The following is a 23412-nucleotide window of genomic DNA, read 5'->3' as shown; positions in this document are numbered from 1 at the left end:
AAATTATTGAGCAGTATAATCTGCTACCAGAAAGCAGAGTTGTCATAGTGCTGGTATCAGTTTGTGGTTTTCTTCAGCTAGTTTGATAAAGTTGAGATTTAAGGAAAGACACTAAACTGGATGAAGTAGGGACTTTTTTTTTCAAAGACCTCTGAATGTTAAAGCCTGGGAAACAGGCAAGGGTGTGAGAAAAATCCAAGGAAAAAGAGAGCAAGGAGAAGACAGTATACAGTATAAGAAGTGAGATAAATGACACTCTAGTTTATACACAAAGACATTATCCTAAGGAAGGACAGCAAATTTGGAAAAGACAAACGATGTGTAAGAAGCTCCTTGCCATAATAAAATTAGAGTAGCTACTGTAATTAGAGTAATTACACCAAGTGTTGGAAGAAGGAGGAACAGATTAAATATCTGAAATTAAAACAAAGACATATTGTTGCTTAGAGTAAGAAATACAAATGTCTGAAAGGAGACTGAAGTTTCTCACTTCATGATAGCCCTACCCCCCACATCTTTTGGGTTCAGAAAACAATAGAGAATGCTTCACAATGGTTAGGAAGTTTCTTGTATCTTACTTTGGCCTACATGACAGGCTTGTTTGAAAGGATGGCAGCCTGTTAGTACTGTGCAATTATTTAAAAAAGAAGGTGATAATGGTTCTGAAACATGGGGTCTGGATCTTAATGATGTGTAAAGCTTTTATAAGGGACTCTGCCAAACAGTATTATTTCTGTCGTTTTGCAAGGAAGGGTGGTTTGCAATACCAAGGAGGGCTTTGTAGTTAAGAATTTTATACCCGAGCAAAGGACTTAAAATCACATTTAATTGTTAGCCTTAAATGATTTTTTATAAGCAAGATGACAGCTTACATAAAATTGCAAAGATTTTGTACTCATGGCATGCTTCAGAAATGTACTGAATTTTTCATATATGCAGTCTTACATTTCAGTTATTCTGGTGTATGTTAACTTAAAACAAATATACTTTAATCTATTATTTATCATTTTATTTATTTATATGTCTGTATGGTTTTGAATTCTAATGATTGGCTGAAAGTTTCTTTTTGATTCTGTTTCAGATGCATCCACTTGGACTGTGTAATAGCAATGATGAGGAAGACCTCTATGAATATGGCTGGGTAGGAGTGGTGAAATTGGAACAGCCAGAGTTGGAGCCTAAGCCATGCCTCACTGTCTTAGGAAAGGTAAGGGGATAGCTTGGGACTGCATGTAAATGTTTCTTGGAAGGATTAGTCCCTTTCTGAGAAAAGTCAGCAAGCAATAAACCCAGGGAAAGTTCCTCTTACTCCACAAAATACTCCTGTTTTGCCTATTTTCACTCGCGGTACCTCAGGGAAAGATGCTGTCCTAACTCAGTTGATAGAGGTGGTGATGGGGAGCTGAGCATTCCCTTTTTGACCTCTGTAGGAACCTAAGAAAGATGAAAGCAAAAATGGCCTTTTAGCAGGAGCAGTATTGGAGTAGAAAGGGTGAACTGCAGCTGTGATTCTTACTTGGTCAAAGCAAGCGAAATGAAAGCATCTTCCTAGTTTTCCTTAGGCACAATTTTCTGAGAATACATACATTAATTTCCTCTTTTTGGGGAAAGAGAAGCTTTCCAACCTCGAAAGATTTATTCACTTTAATCTCAGGATAGATACCTCTAACAGCAAGCAAATCTTATTGTACTGGTCAAAAAAAATTACAAATGTTTATAATCCTTGAATTTTGCCATGGAATGGGGCCACTGGAATCTTAAGTGCAAAACTTTTCTCTTTGTTTTATGGGGTAAAGTCACTAATATGCCATTACTGCTCCTAGATATGTTAAAAAAGAAAGCAGAAAGGTGACCTTCTTTTGTTCACGCCTTAGAATTTTTGAGTATTGAAGTTATTATATGTTGGCGTTTGAAGTCTAGAGGGTTTGAGAGTGTGTGAAAGAGCATAGGCCACAAGTTCTACCAGTAACTGAGTAGCTGAAAACTTCTGCAAAGCAGGGATTCATCCTAAAATCCAGCTGCCTAAATTTGGTAGGATTGTGTTGGTGACTTCAGGTTAGCAGTGGATCAAGCGGAAAATAAAATAGCGGGTTGAAATTTTTTTACATAAAACTTGGCTCTGTAAATTTATAAACAAAACTTCTAAAAACTTCACCTTTCCAAGGAAATGGGAAGCCATCTGCTTGTCTAAAAGTTGCTGCAGGTTTAACTTGTGGTGCGTGGTGAAAAACATCTCTTTAAGAAGTGGCTTCCCTTTCTATTGAATTTCAGCATAATACAGCTTTTTTTTTTTTTTTTCCTAACTTAGAAACTGTTTTTGTTTCACAGAAATTCTAGGTGTTGCTTCTTTGTTCTTAGAAAGATAAAATCTGAGGATGAGGTCTTGTAAGGATGGGAATTAGAGAAGATTCAGTCCTGAAAGATGCATACTCATCCATAAGCAAACTCCAGGAGTAAGTTTGATCTTGAGGCAAGCCATTTCAGGAAGGAGTCTGGTCAGTGCCATCTGTCAGGCTCTTGAAAATTATGTATGAAATAGATGTGCAAAATGGATAAAGATTGAGGCATAGGCACCCTGCACAAAAAAGCCAGTTCAAATTCTATACCTGGCCCACTGCTGCGTTCCCAAATCCCACCATGTTCTCTGTACTCCCCATGTCCCCAAAGCCAAACCCATCTCCAGAGTAAGTTCAGCTCAGTATTTGCTGATGTTAGCTTGGCCTGCTGAGCAGCAGACTCTGACTTTGCTTCAGGAGCTCTGTAGCATCTGCCTTGATGCATAATGATGGTGATGTGACATAAAGTGTGTCCAGAGAATTAGGGCATAGAGTTCCAAATGTAGTTTATATGTAGCAATTTCAACAGGTGAAAAAAGTCTGCCGTAGGTTCTGGTCAATACTGCACTGCATTTCATTGTTCTGGATTTTCTCTACTTGTTCTTCTCTTCCTGAAATATTTCTTCCCTATTTCATGCTCTCTGCTATAGTTCCTCCTCTCCTTCTGCTCAGTTCTCACTCTGCTCAAGCTATGTCCTGATTTAGAAGGACTTCTCAGAATTCTTGGAATATTGTTGAGTGCAGGTAGCAGCAGGAGCATCAGCCCTGAGCTTCTTTCAGGTCTGTCAGTTCAGTCAGCCTGGTTATCTTAGCAGAGAGAGTAAGTTGTGCTGTGATTGTCTGGGTCTCTGAAAAGTTCAGTTTCCATGCAGTTTGGTACAGAAATTGCTATGTGAGCATTCAGTGTGGCCAGTAAACTATTTTGCCTGGGTAAATATCAAACCTGCTGCATGTGTGTATGTGTCTTCTTCTGGTTATTTTTAGGATTTGGCAGCTGAGTTAAAAGAAGATGTGAAAGGGAAAGGAATGGGAGAGGAAAGGAAAGGAGGGTGGGAGAGGAGGAAAAATAGAAGGAAAAGGAAAAAGAAAAGGAAGGGAGTAGGAGAAGGAAAAGAAAGGAAAGTGGGGGAGGGAAAGGAATTGGAATTTTTTCCACATAGAAAAGGAGGAAGAAATCAAGGAGTGCAAACCTACAGTTTGTTCCTCATTAGGTTTGATTTAACTTGCCCCCAAGGTGGACCATCACAGGGGTGACATTGTTGAAAGTTTGGAATATGGTGAAGCAGAATGTAGACTAGTTAAAAGCTGTGGAGGTAAATTGCATGACACATTAATCTGGTAAAAAGTTTTGTATGGCTTTATTCTTATTGTTGGTTTTGATTTTCAAGGTCTTTTTTGATTTAGGGGTGGTGTTTTTGTTTGGTTTTTTTTAAAGTAAAACTTTGGCCTGTGTCTTTAGAAGTTCTAGTTCATCCACAGGTAGCTACACAGAATTTATTGTGTCCATTTTCGTATCGATTTTGTAATTTTCATATTGATTTGTAATTTGTATTGATTTTATAATCGCTCATCCTTCTTAGTCATTGCTTGTCCTTCTTTATATGATGTAATGGAAATGAAAGTGTTTAAAAACATGTCTCTGCTGTTAAGAGTGCCCGTGGAAACTGGGCCTTGGTTGAGGCAAGGAGTGTGTGTGGCAGCTGTGTTTTACCATTACCTTTGATCACAGTGCAGCCCTGTTTGAGGCCGTGCTGCATGCAGGCAAAGCAAAGGCCTGGGTTTTACTGATCTTATGAGCTCCTGAATAGGCCTAGAAGGGGAATGACAGAGGAAGAAGAAAGCTTTTGGAAATGAAAAGGAAACCCCGTGAACCCGAGCAGCATTATTGGCTGGATTTGCCTACCAGGGAGCCGCTCAGTTTCTGCCAGGCTAATTTTGCTTCAGCTTCTCTCCCCCACACCCCCAACCCCACCTCCCCCTCTCTCCTTCTTTCAGACTTTTTTTGTTTTTGAGGCAGGGCTGTAGTAACTTGGTTCTCAGGCTGGGAACCCACTGAGCTGTTGCCATGGTCACTGGGAAGCTCTTCGTGCCATGTGCTTCAAAGGGAACCTTTCCCCTCCTGGAATTCCTGCCTTCCCTCTGCACACAGCACAATGAGGCTCCTTCACTGCTCCAGCAGTGGCTCTGTGCTGGAGGAAGGGAGAAGCAGGGTTGCCTGCAATACTGATTGCCTGCCTGCATCCTGGCAGGGCTGGGGAGTGGAACTGGGTGTTCTTTAGGGTCCCTTCCAGCCCAGACCGCTCTGGGATTCTGTGATCCACTAGACCTGCACGTGTCCTGTACTCTCCAATATGCAGACCCCTGTTCTTCCCCCACCCCAGTAATTTCCAAAGCAAATTACATCTGTCAAAACTCTGAAATACAATTCAGCAATACCATTGTTTTTTTATTTCAGTACAGGATAGTGAGAAAATGCTGAAGATTTGTTTAAAAAAGTAGCACTTGTTCCCTTTCTGCAGGATTGAAAGTCCACAAGAAAGGATTTCTTTCTTCTTTCTCTTCCAGGGACTGCTCTTCTTCTGTATTAATAGGATATATGTATTTGAGGATGTGCATCTGAGTGTAACCTAACAAAGACAGGATGTCCCTGCTACTACAGCTTCCTGTTTTGTTCAGATGAAAGAAATCTGTAATATGAGGAAATTCCTTGCAGTGCTTCCAAAACCCATTCACTTCTTTTCTAAGAGCTTATTTACAGAAATTTATCCAAGTACTAGCTAGAAGAATCTCTTGCTTTACCATGTCATCATTATTATTATACTAGTTAGGCTGGGGCAAAAATCATCCTAACTTGAAAAATGCACTTAACAGTTGAACTGTGATTCCTAACCTTTTGTCTAACAATTTAGTTTAAAAATTCTTGTAAGGTAATCAAATGAGAATTTATGGGTCTATGCTGGTAGTTTAGTTCCTGAATAAAGAGGGGTCTGTTCTAAGACTTGAGAAACAAGAAGGCCTGTGAGAAGTCCAGTTTAATCTTTTTCTTTCAGAGTTACTAAAACTAATAAAAAAAAGCAAATTAAACAAAAGCACCTTACACCTTTATATTAATAGCCTAAATTAAGCAATCAGTTATATGTTCAAATTGGTTGCTGACAGCATAAGTATAATTTTTGTTTCTTTATAGCATTAATAGTTTTATATAGTTTGGATAATTTCCTGTAGAAATGGATTCAGTTCAGTTGTAGAAATGCATATTGAATTTAGGCAAACACTCTTCCATGCTAAACTTGTTCAGAAATTAGGACTGAACTATGCCATAGATTAAGATCTAAAATTAATGAGAGACATGCCTAAAACCATTGGTCAGTGTTTCCAAAACTTTGCTTGTTCAGATACTTTCGACTGGTAGTGACAGCTGCAGTAAGGCACCCTGTGCTGAGTCCTGTGCTGCTTGCAGTAGGAAATATTGTCACTTCAGGAAAACTTCTATCCTTTGAAGTAGTTGACATCCTTTTTATGGTATTTATTCCACAATTTGGAGGTCTTTTCTACCTTCTGTTTGTTAGCCTGTGTTTCTTCTTTGCAAACAGCATCCAAAAAGCATTTGTAGTTCGTTTTGAGGCAGTAGTCTCAAAAATGAGTGGCAAAATTTAATCCATATGGATGAAAATAATAGTATGAGGGATTTTTAAGCTGGTTGGTTTGTTTGTTTCACCTGAAGGTTCGTGCTGACAGTGTAGAGTCCAGTGGAGGTAGGAACAAGTAAGAGGAGGTAGGGTCTGCTATTTGTGATGGCAGTGTGGGCATAAATGGATGTCAGACTACAGACTGAGAAAGGTTTTTTGGCAGTATAAACTCAGTATTGGTTGTTTTGAACTCCCAGGCATTCTGTGCTAAGAAGGAAGTTGTTATGAAGTGGAAGAAAGCTCTTTGAATGAGACTAGACTCCTTTGGCTGTGCACCAGCTGTCAGATCTATATTGCAATGTCAACCATGCCAGAGCCCTGATCAAAATAAAAACTGTTGTTTTTATCAACCCCATTGTTCTGTACTGAAAAATGAATATAAGTTTTAATGGGGAAAAATAGCATCCTGGCTAGTGTTAAGGATTCAGACTTTCTGAATCAGTCATGTTCTTTAAGAGCCTTCAATAACTTTGCATCAATTTTTTTTATTTCCAAGGTTTGTTGTCTTAGCACTACCTAAAATTAGTGAAAAAACATTGTATATATAATTGTAACAATATAATATGTATAATTGTAATCCCTGTCATGTTTGTGTTTGTCTTTTACTGTGTTTGTTCTAAAGAATATATCGAGGAAGAGAAAATTATAATTTTCTCAAAGCACCAAAGAACATGAGTATTGTAATATGATTGTTTCTTGTTATTCCCCACTTCAGCATAATTTATAATGTCCAAGACACCTGAAATGTTTGCATCCATTTTAAACAACATCTTTTTAAATGATATCTTGAAGTGATACTGTTATCTGTGGAACTACTTTGGATGTAATTTATGTTTTGACATTAATTTTTTCTTACTTTATTGGTGCTAGCAGTGTGATTAGACCTCTGCACCATATAGACACAGTGATTTCTAGAGTTCCAACAAAACTCTAGCATAGATGAGATCAGAAGAAGGGATAATACATGTTTTTTTCCAGGAAGATGGCTTTTCTTAATGGCACACAGAAAAAGACAAGAAGAAGGAAAAAAAAAATCACATAGAACAAAATGCTTTTGCCAAAAGCTCAGTGCATTTCTGCTCCCATCTCCTTGCCTCTTCACCCCCCACAGACCATACTCCAGCAAGGCTGTTTTAACAGATGAAGAAGGGGATTTGAATGGGAAAGAAAAAAGGAAGAAAGGCTGCAACCTAAGAGTGTTAGAACATGTGGCCACTGCATGAAACAGCAGTGCAACATCATTGTAACTGAGTTGAGTTTGTAAGTTCCTTTCTCGTGTATTCCCTCCTTACATCCTCTCATTCCATCTCTGCTTTCCACTCTACTTTCTGCAGTCCCTTTGAGGAGAGAAGGGAGAGGTTGAGCCCAGGAAAGAGAACTGACAAGCAAGCCAGTTGAAATGCGGGGAGAGGAAAGGTTTGTGTATGGATTGTGTGGTGAAAGATGCAGAAGGAAAGAAAAGAACTGGCTCGAAGCCAAAGAGGAGAGAGCTCAAAGGAAGGGCCAAACAAGGGCTGAATCAGGTTATGCAGTTCAGAAGAAGTGGCTCTGTCAGGTTTTCATTCATGGCTAGTGCTGAGCTCTTTCCATTGGTAACTAGTGCCAGCAATCTGCTACTGTATTATTTTTCTAACTTTCTTTCCATGTTGCCTGCACAGTTAGGAAAAGCATCAGCTATTCATGAACAAAGCCCTCTCTCGTGTTTCTCCCTCTGGGCACTCCTTAGATTTGCCATTGTTGGATTGATTACTTTAAATAAAAGTCCACTTTTAGAGTTGAGTCCTTAGCAGTCCCCAGCACCATCTTCACTCCTTTCTAACCAACTATGGAACACAGCTGCTTCTGCCTTAAGCTAAAGAAGCAGCTGTTGTTGCACTACATGTGTTACTGGAGTTCAGCTCAGTCAGATCTCGCAGTGAAACTAATGGAAGTCAAGGGCTGAGTAAAGACTAGGGAAGAATTATTTAAGGCATGCTGCACTTACAAATAATAATAATATGTAAATGCTTCATGTCTCTTGACTTTTTGGACCCTCATTATTCTATGTGCCTTGTAAGCTTTTCAAACATTGAGAGTTGTTTTGTTTTACATGCAGAATCTACCTATTTCTCTAACAGGAGAAATGCATAGTGGCAGGAGTTTGAAACAGAAAAATGAGCGAGCAAGTAAGTGCTGCTGTGTTGGAGTATAGAAATGAGCACAAAAGAAGCCTGGCAAGCAGAATCAGATAAATGGACCAGAAAGGGAAGAAAATAAGGAGCAGATATGGAGGCAGGGACTGGAATTATTTAGGACTTCACAGATGAGTGACATGCCTAATTTTGGTGCAGTAGGAGACAGAAGGCTTTGAAAGAAATTGGAGAACTTCGGAATGTAACCAGAGCTGCATCAGAGGGACTCCAATATTCAGAATAAAAATTGGGCAGATACAATCGACAGTGGTAAAAAGCTGGATCCTGAGAAATTGCAGACATAAAGTGGGAATGTTTTGCAATGATATTTTCACAAGACTGAAAGGAAGGAAAGAGAAAAAAAATTACACAAATTGTGCTTCGTATCCTACTGCTTTGAGATAATTTGCCAGAACATGTTTTTCTGCTCCACACATTTTATCTTTTTGATGACCAGGTGATATCTAGAGGTGCGGTTTTGGATAACATGATGATTTAACATTTGTACTGAGTTCAAGGAAATGACTCCAAATGAAACAAGTGATCATACTGTGAACTCAAAATGAGTAGGAAGTGCTTTTTAGTCAGTGTAGGGAGTACTGACTGAGCTACTTAAAATTCTAGCAGGTTAGTTTTTGAACATTGAAGTTGGACATATTTGTGACATGAATTAGGTTATACAGATTAATTATACATTATTGGTATTTGCATTGCTGTGGCCTTAGAACTGTTCAGTAGGCATATGAAGCTCTCACAGAGACCATTAAAAATATCACAAGAATGTATGTATTCTAGTGCATTAATGTCTCAGTTCTTGGCCCATTGGTGGTTTGTTCAATTGGTAAGCCAAGAGAACACATCACAGACATGTATTTTTTCAAAATGCTCAAATAACTTGGTCCCTTTGAGATAGGAAGAAAGATGGACCTTAGCCCTGAGGATCCAAATAGGGAGCTTTTAAATGGGTGAGGGGGGGGAGAGGCATTTGCAAACAGATCAGAATCCATAGACTTGAGGTCCATGGATGGTGTTGAAACTCCCAGAGGGTCGCTTCAGCTGAGTGTAAGGGTCTAATGAGCCAGTCTGACTGTTTATGGGCTGTGGTTAACCTCTTGCAAGTTAGGATTTCCTGTCGCCAGCAATGAGCTGTGACCGCCAGCACCACAGTGTTAATGATGAGGTAGGGGCTGATGAATGGCTGGACTCCAGACAGCAGCCTTCACTGGCAAAGAATCAAGTGGCTAGAGGGAGAAAAACATTGAAGTCTACAAGGGAAATAATGCAATCTCCAGAACCTATAATTCCCATGTTTAAAAAAAGAAAGGGATAAAGAAACTGGCGACAAATTCAAAACAAGTGAAGCTTTTATCTCTGCATTCTGAATAGAAGATTGTTCTTCAGCAAAACTGGCTGTAAAAGCCAGGCCAGTTAAAACAATATGCAGGCTGCTTGCCTCCAAGTAACCAGAAATTGTTGGCTCGGAGTAGCCTGTTCTGAGGAGCCAACCTGCTGGGAGACGTTATCCAAGCAACGGCTTGAATGTAATTCCTCCCGCTGTGGAATGGCTCTTTGGCAAATGAAGACCCTAATTAGAGATGGAAGGGTTTCTATTTTGTTTTTCTTTAATCCTTGCCCCGAGGCCTCTGCAATACAGCCATGTCTCTGCTTGCGTGGAGAGAAGTTTCCAGTTTCCCTTTGTAACAAAAATCCTCCACCTTTTTCATTTTTGTTTTCCCCTTCTTTTCATCTTTTTTTTTCATTTTTTAAATTTTTTTTTTTGTTTTTACAGAGTCAACAAACTAACAACAAGGGCCCACCACAGTCTGGGACCTTGAAGCTAAACTAATCCAAAACCAAGGATAACTGTTTGGAAGAAGGGCCATATCATCCTATATTAGCCAGTCATGAACATGGAAAGTTGCTACCTAAACTGGAATACTGGCCCACCATGCAGATTTTTACTATTCAACTTATTACCCAAGCTGATTTTAGTTGTAGAGAGGGAGGATCTCACAGAATCAGCAGTATCCTACTGAAGCCTACATGATTTTTTGTTCATTCAGAAAGACTGAAGTCCCTTACTAGGGTTTACGTGCCTTTCTGTAGTCTTGGATGCAGATGCTCATCCCTGCCAAAGAGGACAGAACCTCCAGGGCATTGGACTGCAGCACTTTGATATGTGTGGAAGTGAAAATACCTTTGCTTCTTCTCAACTCACCTTGGTATATATCGTGTCTATCTGAACATACTGTTAGGGATTGCATGCAGGCACTTAATAACCCTGCAAAGAGCACTGCATTTGCTGTCGCTATTGAGATATGGATTTACTGTTTCATCATCTCAGATTATTGTGTTATCTCTAAAATGTCCTTGTTCACAGTAGATACCAACCTGTTGATGAAGGTCAGCTTCCTGAGGGTGAGGCTAAGCAAGACAGATGATAGTAAGCATTCCCCATTAAACTGACTGAGGTTAGGTGGAATTCTTATTAACAAGTTTTCAAAGTTTTGCCACTTCTTATTCTAAATACAAGACAATTCTTATAATTTGTTTTCCCTTTTAATGTACATAAATACCAGTTTATAATTCTGAAGTCAGAGCACAAGGCTATAGGAGGAGCTTCAGTACATTCTTTGTAAACAGCTTGGGTACTGTAGGGATGTCTTTTTGTAGTGGTCTGCATTAATAGTTTCTTTAATTTACAACTCCTCCAATGCTTTCTTATATCTCTGTTTTTTATTTTCTCAGCACCACAACATGCTTGCATGTATGTTTACACAATTATCTTAGGTCTAGTTTGTTGTTTCTATCCATCTACTGTCAGTACACCCTCTCTGAAAAGGTTAAGAATTATCTGGATTGGCTGTAGTGGTGTTTTACAGCATATGATAGTACATGCTTAGTACATAATTCCTAAATAATCCTCAGCCTGTGACCATTATATTTCAAAGGTAACTGTATACAGAAGTTCTGGGAAAAGCTTGAAGGGTTAACCATCAGTTGTGAATGCAGCCACCCAGTTCTTGCTGAGTGTGCTAGGTTCTCTGTGAATATGTAATCTAGTTCAAGACCCCAGTCCCCTCCTTTGATCTCTTCCAGTGCTCACCCTTCTCTCTGTGACTGTGCCTTGTCATAGCAACAAGGCTGCTGGCCTGCAGAATGGTGATAGCAGAGGTCAGCCTTTGGGACTGCAGTCCCATGACTCTGAAATGGATCTTAAAGAGATGTGCAGCCAGCAGGCTTTGCTGTGTTCAGGATTAAAGAAATGTCCTTTTCTTGCTGTTTTTACTCAGTCTAGACTCAGAACTGGTAACAGTGTTTTTAACCCCAGAAAAGAGAGACACTTTAGTTTTCTTGTTCCCCATTTTAACCATCTGAGAGCCTCTCAGTGCTGAGTGGTATGAATCACACTGGTGTGTCTGTATATTGTTGATGTGATTATGTATGGCATGAGGTGATAGTTTATTTAAAACTGCAAGTGCATAGCTTTTTAAGGTTCATTTTTTTTTCTTCACCAAAATATACGTTGGTTTTAAGTTGTGATTATGCTTTTAAATTTTAAAATGCTGCTTCACACTTTCTATACTTCTTAATTGGTAAGCAACTGTTGTAATGCTGTGTAATATAGGGCATGTGTATAAAACATATCTCAAGGTGCCAGAGAATTTGAGTATGCCAGTCAGGAAGGGGTTTTATGCTGGTGTGATACATGGGGATTTGACTGTCTTGTTTTGATATTCTGCCTTTGTTTTCAGACAGAAATATTCAGACAGAAGAAAGTTCCTTTTTCATTATCTCAGAAAAGGTTTGAAATGGCATCCTGTTTATGCTTGGCTTAACTGAGTTTCTGGAATTACCAGGGAATTGTACATTAACAGGTCTGAAGCATCAGTTGGTTAATTTGTAACTTCTGCTGTTTGCAAAGTAGATGGCTGTCCTTTTCTCCTTCCTCCTCTGCCCTGCAGAATTGGCCTGTGGCCTGGCTTGCTAGCTGCAGTGTTGGTTCAAGGGACAAGGTATTTTTTTGTGATTGATTGAGCCTGATAGCAGTGTTGGGGGAGAAAAGAGAGAGGCCTGGATTGTTCAGATGTTGTTGTCCGTATTTTGTGTAGCTCTGAGAGAAACAGGTTTTTGCATTTTCACGGTTGCAAAGAAAAGGTGTATTTGCACAGTGCTGTGGGTTTTATGTAGGGTTCTTAATGATGAGCAGGTTTGGATGGTATTGCCAGGCTTCATGTGATGCCATTTCTGAAAATCTACTGCTGCCATGGATAGAATGGGGATGCAGTTCATACCCACTGCTTGTTTTAATAGGGTTGTTTAAGGTATTCCTCTCCCCTGAAGAAGTTTAGGGCTTTGAGAGCATCAGGGTCAGAATACCGTTCAGCTGACTAGAATGGCAAACTGGCAATGGCAACATCTCCTTGTCACAACCTGCAGATTCATCATGCATTTATGTAAGAACCAGTGGTCTCCTCATCATTAGGACTTCCTGGGTTTGTCCAGACTTAACTGAGGTTTTCTCAAAACTGCAGGAAGTTAAACCCTAATAAGGCAGGCTCCTAATGCTTGTTTCAGCACCAAAGTTGTCCTTTGCTAATATATTAAAAAAAAAAAATCAAATGAAGACAAGGCTGCAGAAGTGCCATAGTTTAACCACACATCTACAGCAAACCTCTGCTAGAAAAGCCAATATTCTAGAACCTGGTACAGCATATTCTGTATCATATCTCCATAATATTTAATTAAATAAATAAATAAATATTTAATAAAATTTAATTATTTAATAAAATAAATAAATATTTAATAAAAGTCTATATCTTTGTGGTCTCACTTGACCTTGATATGGAGGAAACAGGTGCAAATCAGTTGATATTGGAACAGACTTTGTTACTTTTGAGTCTGCTCAAGAGAAGACCAAGACCACTGAGTTGCTATATCCATAATTTATTTTGGTGAAATATTGCAGATGAAAACCTCATTCCTTCAGCTGTATACCCTAGCAGTCAAAATCGTCAAAATCCTTGACCTGCTTTTCCAGAGCAGTAAAACAAGACACTGCAGCTTTTCATTGAAAATCTTGTTTCTTGGAGTCACAGAGTTTGGAAGTTGCATGCCACTGAGTGTTGCTCGTGTGTTACCAGTACACTGCGTGAGAGGCTGACTTCTCTTATTTCAAAGCACCAGAAGACAGCTGATGATAGAATCAGCTATGAAAAACATTCCACTTAACACTGCTTGCATAATCCCACTCTTTTGCCAGATTAATGGCCACTGACTCCACCATGTAGAGAGATCTGACATAGACTCTTGGATCTGATGGGCTGGCAATATCCAGAAAATACGCCTCAAGTTCAATAATTATTAGTTCATAGAGAAACTGAGGGGGGAAAAGCCCTCAAAAACTGACAGAGAAAATTCAGGCTGGGTCAGTTGTCAGTTAAATAAGGACATACAAATCAATTTTATTGACTACTCTGTTCAACAGTCTCTGCACTGATTTAGAGTAGTACCATATTTTCTGCCCCAAAAACCAAGACATACTGAAAAAAGGAATGGCAGTAGGAAAAAGCCATTGGAGCTGTGCTGTTACCCCTACTTCTAGCAGCATTTTGCTTTTGGGATCCATAGGATTGTTCTGTGTGTACTGTGTCCTCATTTTGGAGGGCCAGCTAATAATGCTGACACCCAATGGAATACTTTGCTAAAAGGAGTTTACTGGCATTTGTACTGGTTATTCCTTAAACCATTGCCCAACCTCCTCTTCCCCAGCTGCATGAGTTTCTTAACCCAGGGAATAAACCAACCTGCTCATGTAGCACATACCATAATTATAATTAATGTTTGTTAACTAGAGTGTACTAAGTTCCAAGAAGATAATACTTACAGTTGGGTGAACAAATCCAGGAAGAGAGATTGGAAATTTTTAATGTAAAAATATCTGTGAGAACATAATTTTATATCACCAGAATACATTTATGGCTTATACATGCAGCCAGTACTTTTAAAGTATACTCTTCTCCCTTCAGTCCATCAGTATTATCCAGGATGCTAACTTTAAAAAGTTTATTTACAAGTAGTAATCTGGCTCTGCCAATAGCCATTTTCAACAAAAGGTACTCTCTTAATAGATGTGTAATGCATTACTATGTTGATGTAAATGGCAGAGCTTGCAGTGCTTAATGAACTTTGATCTCCCCACCTATGGTTTAAGCCTCGGTCTTCCTCTCATCTGTAATTTATTCACTCTCTGAAATCCATTAGATTAAAGTGTCATGTCCTCAGGTGCAAATACTACTGGATACTTTCAGGGAATTCTTCTGGCAAAGAACTAAATGTAATGAATAAAGGCTGATGTTGTTGGTATGATTTTTCTCTTAAAGGGGAACCTTGTTAAGCAGCTTTTCTTATGATGGTTTCTCCACTGTTGCATTCTAACTGAAACAATAATTGGACTGAAACCATACTAGAAAGCAGAGGGGAGAGGAGGCTTGCCATGTTCATATGTGCAAGCATGCAAAGTCCTTCAAGATGCCAGGAAGGAGCTGAACTTACTGTTTTGATTGTTGCTGTCCTACCTGGCTTGAATGAACAAGAGGAACAGTGCACCTGTTTAATAATTATTTGGTCCCTTGGGATGAAAGTTTGCCTCATCAAGGAAGTTGTTACTTCCTTATTGTATTTGCCTGGCCCACAGGGAGGTAGTGCAGAGCTCTTAAAATCTTTCTGGTGTTCTTTGAGGTAATAACTTAAAATTCCTCAGGCCTGGAGATGTGGAGAGGTATTTTTCTTGTGCTTCTGTCAGGTGCATTTCCTCTTATCCTACATAGATTACAAGGTCTAGTAAATTCTGCCAGATTTTAATCTGAGACAGTATTTAATGTGCATTTTATTGTAACGTCCATTGTTCTGTAGTAGCATAAACTCTAGATTCTGAACACAGAGATGGACTGGGAGGTTGTTGCCGCTATGAACAAAGTGATCACTTGAATTATGAGAAGTGCGATTACCTTTTTTTTGTTTTCTATTACTCTTTACAAAAGGAGAAGAATATTGATACGTAGTGATAGTCATTTGTTTTAAGCCACAGAAGACAATCACAGAAAGAAATAGGCCTGGCAAATGAATGGGAATTGAATTGTGGAAATGTCTGATTGTTTGCCACAAGTGTTATAAATGGGAAAGTATGAGCTTATTTTTCCCCCTCATCCAGCCTGTGTTTATTTTTGATGTAGGTTTGGTCACTTTGCTTAGAAAAATGATTTGAGGGAGTCTAAATGCTGGCTAGCCCAAAAAGAAAAAAATCACGTGCCTATTACAGACTGGCATTATTTTAAGTGGGACTTAACATTGCTGTGTTATTTTGAGCTGCCCTGATTACTGAGGAGTGGACAGGGTACTTTCAAAGACGTTTTGACCTATCCTGTGGCATTTTCGGGCATGCAGAAGCTCCGGCGGTGCCCGGCAGGTGTTTCAGGCTGCCCGGGAGCCCCGCTCACCGGTGCGCTCCGGCCGCCACCTGGGCCTGAGGGCGGGAGGGGAGCGCCCGGCGAGCAGAAGCGCTCCCCGCCGCTCGCCCTGCTCTCCCGCCCTCCGCACTGCCCGGTTTTACGGCCGAGCTGGAGGCGGGGCAGGCGAGGCAGCCGCGCTCTGATCTCCGGCCAGCGGAACCTGGCCCGTCGGGCGGCCCCCGAGCCGCGGGGCCGGAGCCCCGGGCCCGCCGGGGAGGGCAGCGCCCAGCTCCCGCCGCGGGCCGTGGCTGCCGGGCTCTGCCCTGCGCCGCTCGGGCCGGCGGGAGCGCCTCTGTAGCACCTTGTGCAGCAGTGGTCAGCGCCTCCAGCAGAGGAAGTTTGGCAGGAGCGAACTTCCAGGCAGGAGCGCCTTTCCCTGGGTATCAGGATTTAAACCCCACAAGGAATAACTCCCCGCGTTTCCCCGTTCTCTCCTCGCGGTCCCGGCCCCTTCCTCTCCCCTCCATGGCCGGGGACAGGCGGCGCTTCCGGCGCGGGGGCGCTGCGGCCGCAGGGGGGCGCTGTGCGCGGCCGCTGCTCCCTCAGGGCCGCGGGGGAAGGCGGCCGGAGCCTCGCGGGGCACGGTGGAACGAGCCTCGCTTGGCCCTGGTGAAACGAGCCTCGCTTGGCCCCGGTGAAACGATCCTGGCAGGGCACGGTGAAACGAGCCTCGCTTGGCCCCGGTGAAACGAGCCTGGCAGGGCACGGTGAAACGAGCCTCGCTTGGCCCCGGTGAAACGATCCTGGCAGGGCACGGTGAAACGAGCCCCGCATTTGGCAGGATGGTCACACGACTCACCCCCATTTGCCATGAACCTCCGCAGCGCGATGTTTTCTACTCGGTGCTTTTCCTCTCTTTAACACCTGTTGGTGAAAACTTGCTGCTCGTTCAGTGTATGCATCCAATTAAAGAGTTTTTATCAGCGCTGATCTGCAAAATCGCTTTAAAAATCTCTTCAGAGATCAAGGGGCCTTGCTTGTTGACTGATCATCCTGAAGAACCAATCTAAATAGCCTGAACAGTTCTATAAGCAGTGCGTGTCTGTGAGGGGAGCCTTCTAGGGAAAGCTAGATGAGCCCTCACCTCAGGGCTGCTGCAGAGGAGAATGGGTGGTAGATTCCTTTTAACTCTTCCTCCCCAACAGTTCTTAGTCATTAACCAGGTGTGCCGACTTCAAAGGGGATAAATACCTGGTGGGCTGAGAAAAAGCTCTAATTTGGGAGTTGGTTTCCCCCATGTGCTGTCTGATGGGCCTTTTCGATTTAAAATAAAATATGAGAATATAGCAAAGAAAGTGACCTTTCTGTATTCAAACTAAGTTCTCTGTATTGGCTGACATTTTTCCAGGAAACTGCTGAGTAATGTTTCGTAATTTATTGCTTTTATTGGTTTCTCTTATATCTCAGTGTAGGTTCTGGTAGTCTCTGTGGAGGGCCAGTGCCTTCTTGTTTTGTACTGTGGTGGTAATAGCTGTCATTGCTTGGAGAAGTAGTTTCTTATATTCTGTGTCCATAAAGGCAATAGGATTTTGAAAAGTTCCTGGGAGTGTCAGCTTTGTGGAGCCATTAAGCAACATTTGAACAGTACATACAGAGACACAGTGGCAAAAGCAGGATAAAACCCCTGTGTTAGCCTTGGTGGTTAAAATACTGTTTTCTCTATCCCAGAGGATTTTAATATCTTCTAATGCCTTCTCTGTGCAGTTGGTAACTCCAGGTTTGGACTGGGTTTGATGAAAAGCTGTACACTTAGGTAGCTCTGATCAGCTTAAAAAACATATGCAACAGTTCTGACCTCTGATGGTCAGAAAAAGCAGTATTCTCTGAGGCACATTTTGAGATTGGGATATCCTGGTTTGTGAGAATGATACTGAAAAAGTATAAAGAACCCTGTCCACCTTAATTTTTTACACTTGTGAACTTGTATCCACTCCAAGTCATAGGGAAGATGGTTTTTAATAGCACTTCCGGATAAAATGGAGGGAAAATAATATAATTTTTAAAAAATCTTCTACTTAAAGTCTTTAGAGGGTTTAAATCTCATTTGAATTCCTTTAAAAGGTTGTTGAAAGAGGAGTTTGAGAAGGAAGGAACAGAGACACTGTAGAAGCTCTAGCGAAGTTTAACTACATTCCATGCTGGTTCAGGAACTCCTGTTTGTAATTGTCCTGTTATTTGTTTCAACTATGCAGAAACACAAAATGTTAAGTTTTCCATCTGGAGGTGAGGAGAGGGAGTAATTTTTGAGTTAAGAAGTTATCTTTTGGGGTGGGACTGAGGATGCTGTCTTTCTTATTGCAGGCAAAACGAGCAGTACAGCGAGGAGCCACAGCGGTCATCTTTGATGTTTCTGAAAACCCAGATGCCATTGATCAGGTATGCAGCAATGCCAGGCAGGAAGCAATGCAGGTGTTGGGAACCTGGTAGAAAGGGAAAACTTTGGGGAGTTAGATTTTCCTTCTAGCTTTTGCTAGAATCAGATCTGGGATTACGGTTTTGAAAGAGGATGGAGGTAAATTTTTTTGTGGCCCATTATCTAATCAAGGAGGTTTTCTTTGCCCAGCTCTGTGTACAAAACACAGGATGTTTGGCCTGTCCAGCCTGTGATCAATAGTGTTGTTGAACAGCTGCTATTTTTGAGATTGTGAAACAACTTACAAACCTGATTCTAAACAAGTTTCTTTTTAAAGCTTATAACCATTTCTTTCTCATTTACAGCTGATGATTTCTGCCTATGTATTTTGTGGACAAGCAGGGTTTTTCTTCTTTTTCCAAGTCTTGTTATAACTTTCGTCTTTTTATTTGAAGTGGGTGAGGTAATAGCCCTATGAAAGGCTTTAGCATGCTTCAGCCAATTTTGGGTTATTTCAGTGAAGAGACATAAGCACAAAAATAGTCTGCATTTGGTTTAGTTCTGTTTTGTCTTGAAACAAAACTGCCGTTTCTGTTACAGCAGAAAAAAGTGGAGCTGAAGGTTTTTAAGTGCAGCCTGTATTTCTTGGGGGAAACGAGAGATCATCAATGTTTACATTAAAGAAGCTGGCTCTAATTCTGAAATGAGCATCTGTTGAGCAAAGGAATGCAGAAGATCCTGTGCAGTGGATGCTTTGAGTACTGTGGTCTGCATGTGCATCGAAGTTACAGCCTTGATCTTGAAAATATTCACAGGGATATTTTTTCCCCTTTTCTACACAGGAAAAATCTCTTTACAAAGATGTCATCTGTCATTTTCTATTTTTTAACTCTGTGTTCCAGCTTCTGGTTACTTTCAGCCACCCTGCTCTGGACTTGGGAAGCTGAGTTGCTGTCTCTTGCTCTTTTCCCTCTAACAACAAAAGCTTTTCCTGCTTGATTATAAATAATAAACTGGGTGCATCTGTCCTCAAGAGCTGGGAAGCTAGTCTAGTGGATGTTTGAATATTTTGGGTGTACCAATAAAGTGGAGGAAGGTTAGTGGCTTAGAGCAGTAGCTGACACAGGAAGTAGGCTCTGTTAGATGAAAGAGCAGTAGCCTGTGGAAACACTGGCAAACAGGAGAGGAATGACTGGATGTAGCTTTCATACTCAAAAAGTTACAGTCACTGGGTTGGTCTGTTCTCATGCTGCTCTGGACGCCTGTTTTTAATGGGTTTTGATTCTCATTTAAAGTCTTCAGAACCTTTGACATTGGGGTGCTGAGTAATTTGTCTTTAAAATAAGTACCATTTTGGCACTCGTAATGGAATTGTGGAAAACAATGATCGATAACAGTGGAGGGAAAACTGACACGAGGTAATCTGGACTATCTTTGGCTCAAATGGAAATATCCTAAGACACTGAGGGGAGCTGTTTAGGAAGTTTTCTCTTGTAGGCTTGTTACCAAGCACTAGAACAAATAAGGGAGATTGCTTTGAAAAGGAGGAGTGGAGTATTATGAAAGGCAGTCCCTCCTGCCAGTCAATGAACAGAAATTGGAGGCAGGCCTGACCAGAAGAATTGTCCTCAGATAATTTGGTAGATGCCAAATAAAAGGAATTTGCCTAAGTGGGTTTTATTCCCCTTGATCTGGATATCTTCTGCTGTAAATTAAGAATGCAACTTCTATTTTTAGAAATGCTCTCTGAAGTCTGACTTGTTTCTTAGTTTTACTTTTGCATATTTGAAGAGGAGTAACAGCGCCCAGAGCATCATGGTTAGCAAGAGTCTGACAATGTGCAAAAATGACTGAGGAACTGGGAGAACTCTGTCTTGAGCAAGACATCATGAGAGAGTATGTGTCTGGGAATGGAAGGACAGTGATTGGATTTGGGCCTAGGCCAGCAAGGCTTGTAGACACATAGGATCCCTGGATACTGCAGCTAGTTTTGAGCTCATCACAAGACACCTGCCTTAAAAGTAATTTGATCAGTGTTGTCAGAGAATCCGCCAAATACTAGGAAGAATCACTTTTAAAAAGTCTCAATTAAATCTGTTCTCATCATCTGGTCAGTTTAAGCAGAGTCCTTTAATCAGGATGGTGGACCAGTCAACTGGTAATTTCTACATGGTTTAGCCAGAACTAACAGGTAGCTATCAACAGTGCAGATATGTTAATCTCAGATACTCTTGTTCTGTTTGCTCCCATTCCTGTCATCTCATTCCTTTCCCCTGTACCATTTCAATCTGCTTGCACTGCTTGTTTCCTATCAATCAGCCTCTGCACTCGTATTTTGCTCGTAAGTCAGAATAAGTTATATGAATTTATTGTGTTGGTGCTGGTTTTTAACAGAACAGTTCTCTTGTGTAGTTATTATTCTCTCTGGTATATAACTTAGCAGATTGTTGTTCTGCATTTGTTGGCCAGAGAAGTTGCACATTCTCCACACTTGAAGGTTTTCAACATCTGACTGGATAAAGCTGTGAGCAGCCTGATTTGATGTCATAGTCGACCCTGCCTTGACCATGAGGTTGGGCTCGTGACATGCCTTCCCACACATGTTATTTTCTGATTCTATCATTTGGCCTTTTTGACAAAACATAGCTGGACCTGGAAGGAAGTTTCAGGGTGAATTATGTGGTCTACTCAAATGCTTCAGTCTTTGAGGCCCTCCCATCCTGCAGTCAGTAGGTTTCATCGTTGCTAGAACTCAAGTAGTTTTGAATGAGTTTGTAGAGTTAAACATCAGAAATTAGTAACTTAACTTGGCTAGGTACAAAGAGCCTGACAGACAGGAGATTGTCAGACAGGAATATGAGATTGTTCAGAAAGCTGAAGAAATTTCTATGTGAATAATGTTGAAATTGAAAGATTGATAAAATGTAGCAGGGACAATTTTTTTGGAACATGCAGATTTTTATTCTTCCTCATTGTGAGGTTTGACATTACAGTATTAATATCTGCACTGATACATGATGCAGCTAAGTCAAAGTGGCTGTTCAGAAATAGCATTTGCTTGTCCTTAATCTTAGTTTTGGTTCATAAACAAAAAAAGGCAGCATAAGTCAAAAGTTTAATTTAGGTTTAATTCTGTGGGATACTTAACTAAAGGTCTGTGCTAGAAGAGAGCAAAGGTGCTTGAAGTCAATTCCATGTTCATACTCCTAACCCGTTCTCTGCATTGTGCAGAGGGAAAGTGATTTTCCTGAAACACACCTTCTGAGCAGACTACTTTTTTTTTGTTCTAGCTGAACCAGGGCTCAGAGGACCCTCTGAAGAGACCAGTGGTGTATGTGAAAGGTGCTGATGCTGTCAAGCTAATGAACATAGTTAACAAGCAGAAAGTGGCACGGGCCAGGATTCAGCATCGCCCCCCACGGGTGAGACTTTCAGATCCTTTCTCTGGGTGTCAGTGCTGGTACTGCAGGCAGGGCTTGCTCACTGCACTGGGGGTGAAGATGTTCTGATGCTCCCTATGTGCATTCATACATGGGAAATTCTGTTGACCAAAATAAACTGAGCACTGTGGACAAGCAGCTGGACCTGGTGTAAGTATGGAATCCACAATGTGGCATCTGCTGTCTTTCAGAAGGATACGTTTGAGTATAGAAATGGCTAAAAAATTCACACAGTAGAAGTTTTCCTTTTTCTTAGTTATTGCACACTCCTGACGGTTCAGTGTTTAAGGTGGTTTGCCCTGTGTTAACTAATAATTCTGTGTAGTATTTTAACCATAGATTAATTACAAGATTATCTGATATTTGTAATTGTAATATAAAGTAGGTTTTCTAGACTTTTTTTTCCCTAACACTCTCTACATATAGTTTACAGAAGAACAAAACTAAAGGTCATCAATGTTCCAATTACCACTTTGTTTTTTTGTTTTTTGTTTTAATGGAATCCTTCTGTTGAGAAATGTATTTGAGAAGTGGGCCATTTTTTGAAAAATCAAATGTCGATTTTCAGTCACTTATGTGCATAAGCAACCCAATAAGCTATAAAAATTAGTTTTGGTGTGATTCACTCAGTTAAAAAAACCTGGATTTTGCAGTTCAGAGACTGTAAAACTGACATCTCATGCTTGGCAATCTGTGTATTCCATTCACTTGCAGTGGCACACAGTGGAAACACAGGTTGTGTCTCACAGACTCCAGTTAATGAACAGAACAATGAGCACCCTGACTGCTGCCATTCTGACTGTGTACATTCAGCAATGGCCCCTGAGAAATTATAAGAGAAAGAAACAACAGCTTTGACTATGATCTAAAGGAAGGAAAAATAATACCTTTGTTTTAATTTTTAAGCAACCCACGGAGTACTTTGATATGGGAATTTTCCTGGCCTTCTTTGTGGTTGTGTCTCTAGTTTGCCTCATTCTTCTTGTCAAGATCAAACTGAAACAGCGCCGTAGTCAGGTAAGAGCAGTAGTGGGAATTCACTGAATGCTGAAAGTTAGCCTCTCTTACTTTGTCCTAAAATGTGCTTGCACCTTTTGGAAATGCAGGCCACTGACTTACTTGGTGGCTGTGTGGTTTTATCCTTGTGTGTAGGGCTTTGGAAAACTTGGAAATATCTTTAAAGGAGATTTACATTGACCCATGATGGTCGTTCAGTTAAATCCTGGAATGAAAACACTACAGAAGCAATCCATGTAGGCACTGGGACGAAAGAGCATTTCTGGTTGCTCACTGGTTATCAGTAGCACTGGTATACTTCCAAATGAGTCCAGACTCTTGCTGCTGTATTGTGGAGAGGATCGAAAATAAATCACAAATCTTTTCAATAGGGTAACATCTGTTGAAATGGGAGGTGTTTTCAAGGTAAAAAGTTTGATTAGGAGAAATTCCAGGTGACATACTTGCTGGAGGAAATGATACAGCTAATTTATAATATTTCATTTTAGTCCCTTTCTCAAGTATTGCTCCAGGTGATATGGTGGTAATAGCATATTGGGGCATTACAATCAATACTGACATATAAAAGAAGTCCCTGGCCAAGTTTTATACGTTGGCTTGAATAGTTGCTGCACATCAATCGAGCAGTTGCAGCGTATCCCATTTGTCAGCACCTTCATCCAGTTCTAATTCAGAGTAGTTTATCATTCTCACTTCTGCATGTGGCATTCATTGTTTTCCATGAGGCTTCTGATCTGAATTCTAATTAGCCTTCTCTCTGTTTAATTTGAGAAATTATACATCACTTGGGCCTGACATGATCTGTAAGATATGTTATGGTGGTGTTTCTCTGCTATTACACTCTAGTCCCTTACACAGCAGCATTGGCTTTTTTTTTTTCCTTTTTTCTTTTCTT

The 23412-nt window shown here is 40.7% G+C and overlaps 1 protein-coding gene across 1 annotated transcript in view; it reads left to right on the top strand.

Annotated features, from left to right (window-relative positions):
- The window catches only part of ZNRF3 (zinc and ring finger 3), a 66635-nt gene that overhangs the window by 34672 nt on the left and 8551 nt on the right, over positions 1–23412 (top strand). The window contains exons 2-5 of the mRNA XM_038151944.1: positions 1082–1207; positions 18009–18083; positions 21351–21482; positions 22407–22517. Coding sequence (XP_038007872.1) covers positions 1082–1207; positions 18009–18083; positions 21351–21482; positions 22407–22517 — 444 coding nt within the window. The remainder of the gene's footprint in view (positions 1–1081; positions 1208–18008; positions 18084–21350; positions 21483–22406; positions 22518–23412) is intronic.

This window comes from Motacilla alba, chromosome 15, assembly GCF_015832195.1.
Source record: "Motacilla alba alba isolate MOTALB_02 chromosome 15, Motacilla_alba_V1.0_pri, whole genome shotgun sequence".
NCBI classification, from domain to species: domain Eukaryota; kingdom Metazoa; phylum Chordata; class Aves; order Passeriformes; family Motacillidae; genus Motacilla; species Motacilla alba.
Note: the sequence above shows the minus strand (reverse complement) of the source record. Positions and strands in the feature narration are given on the sequence as shown.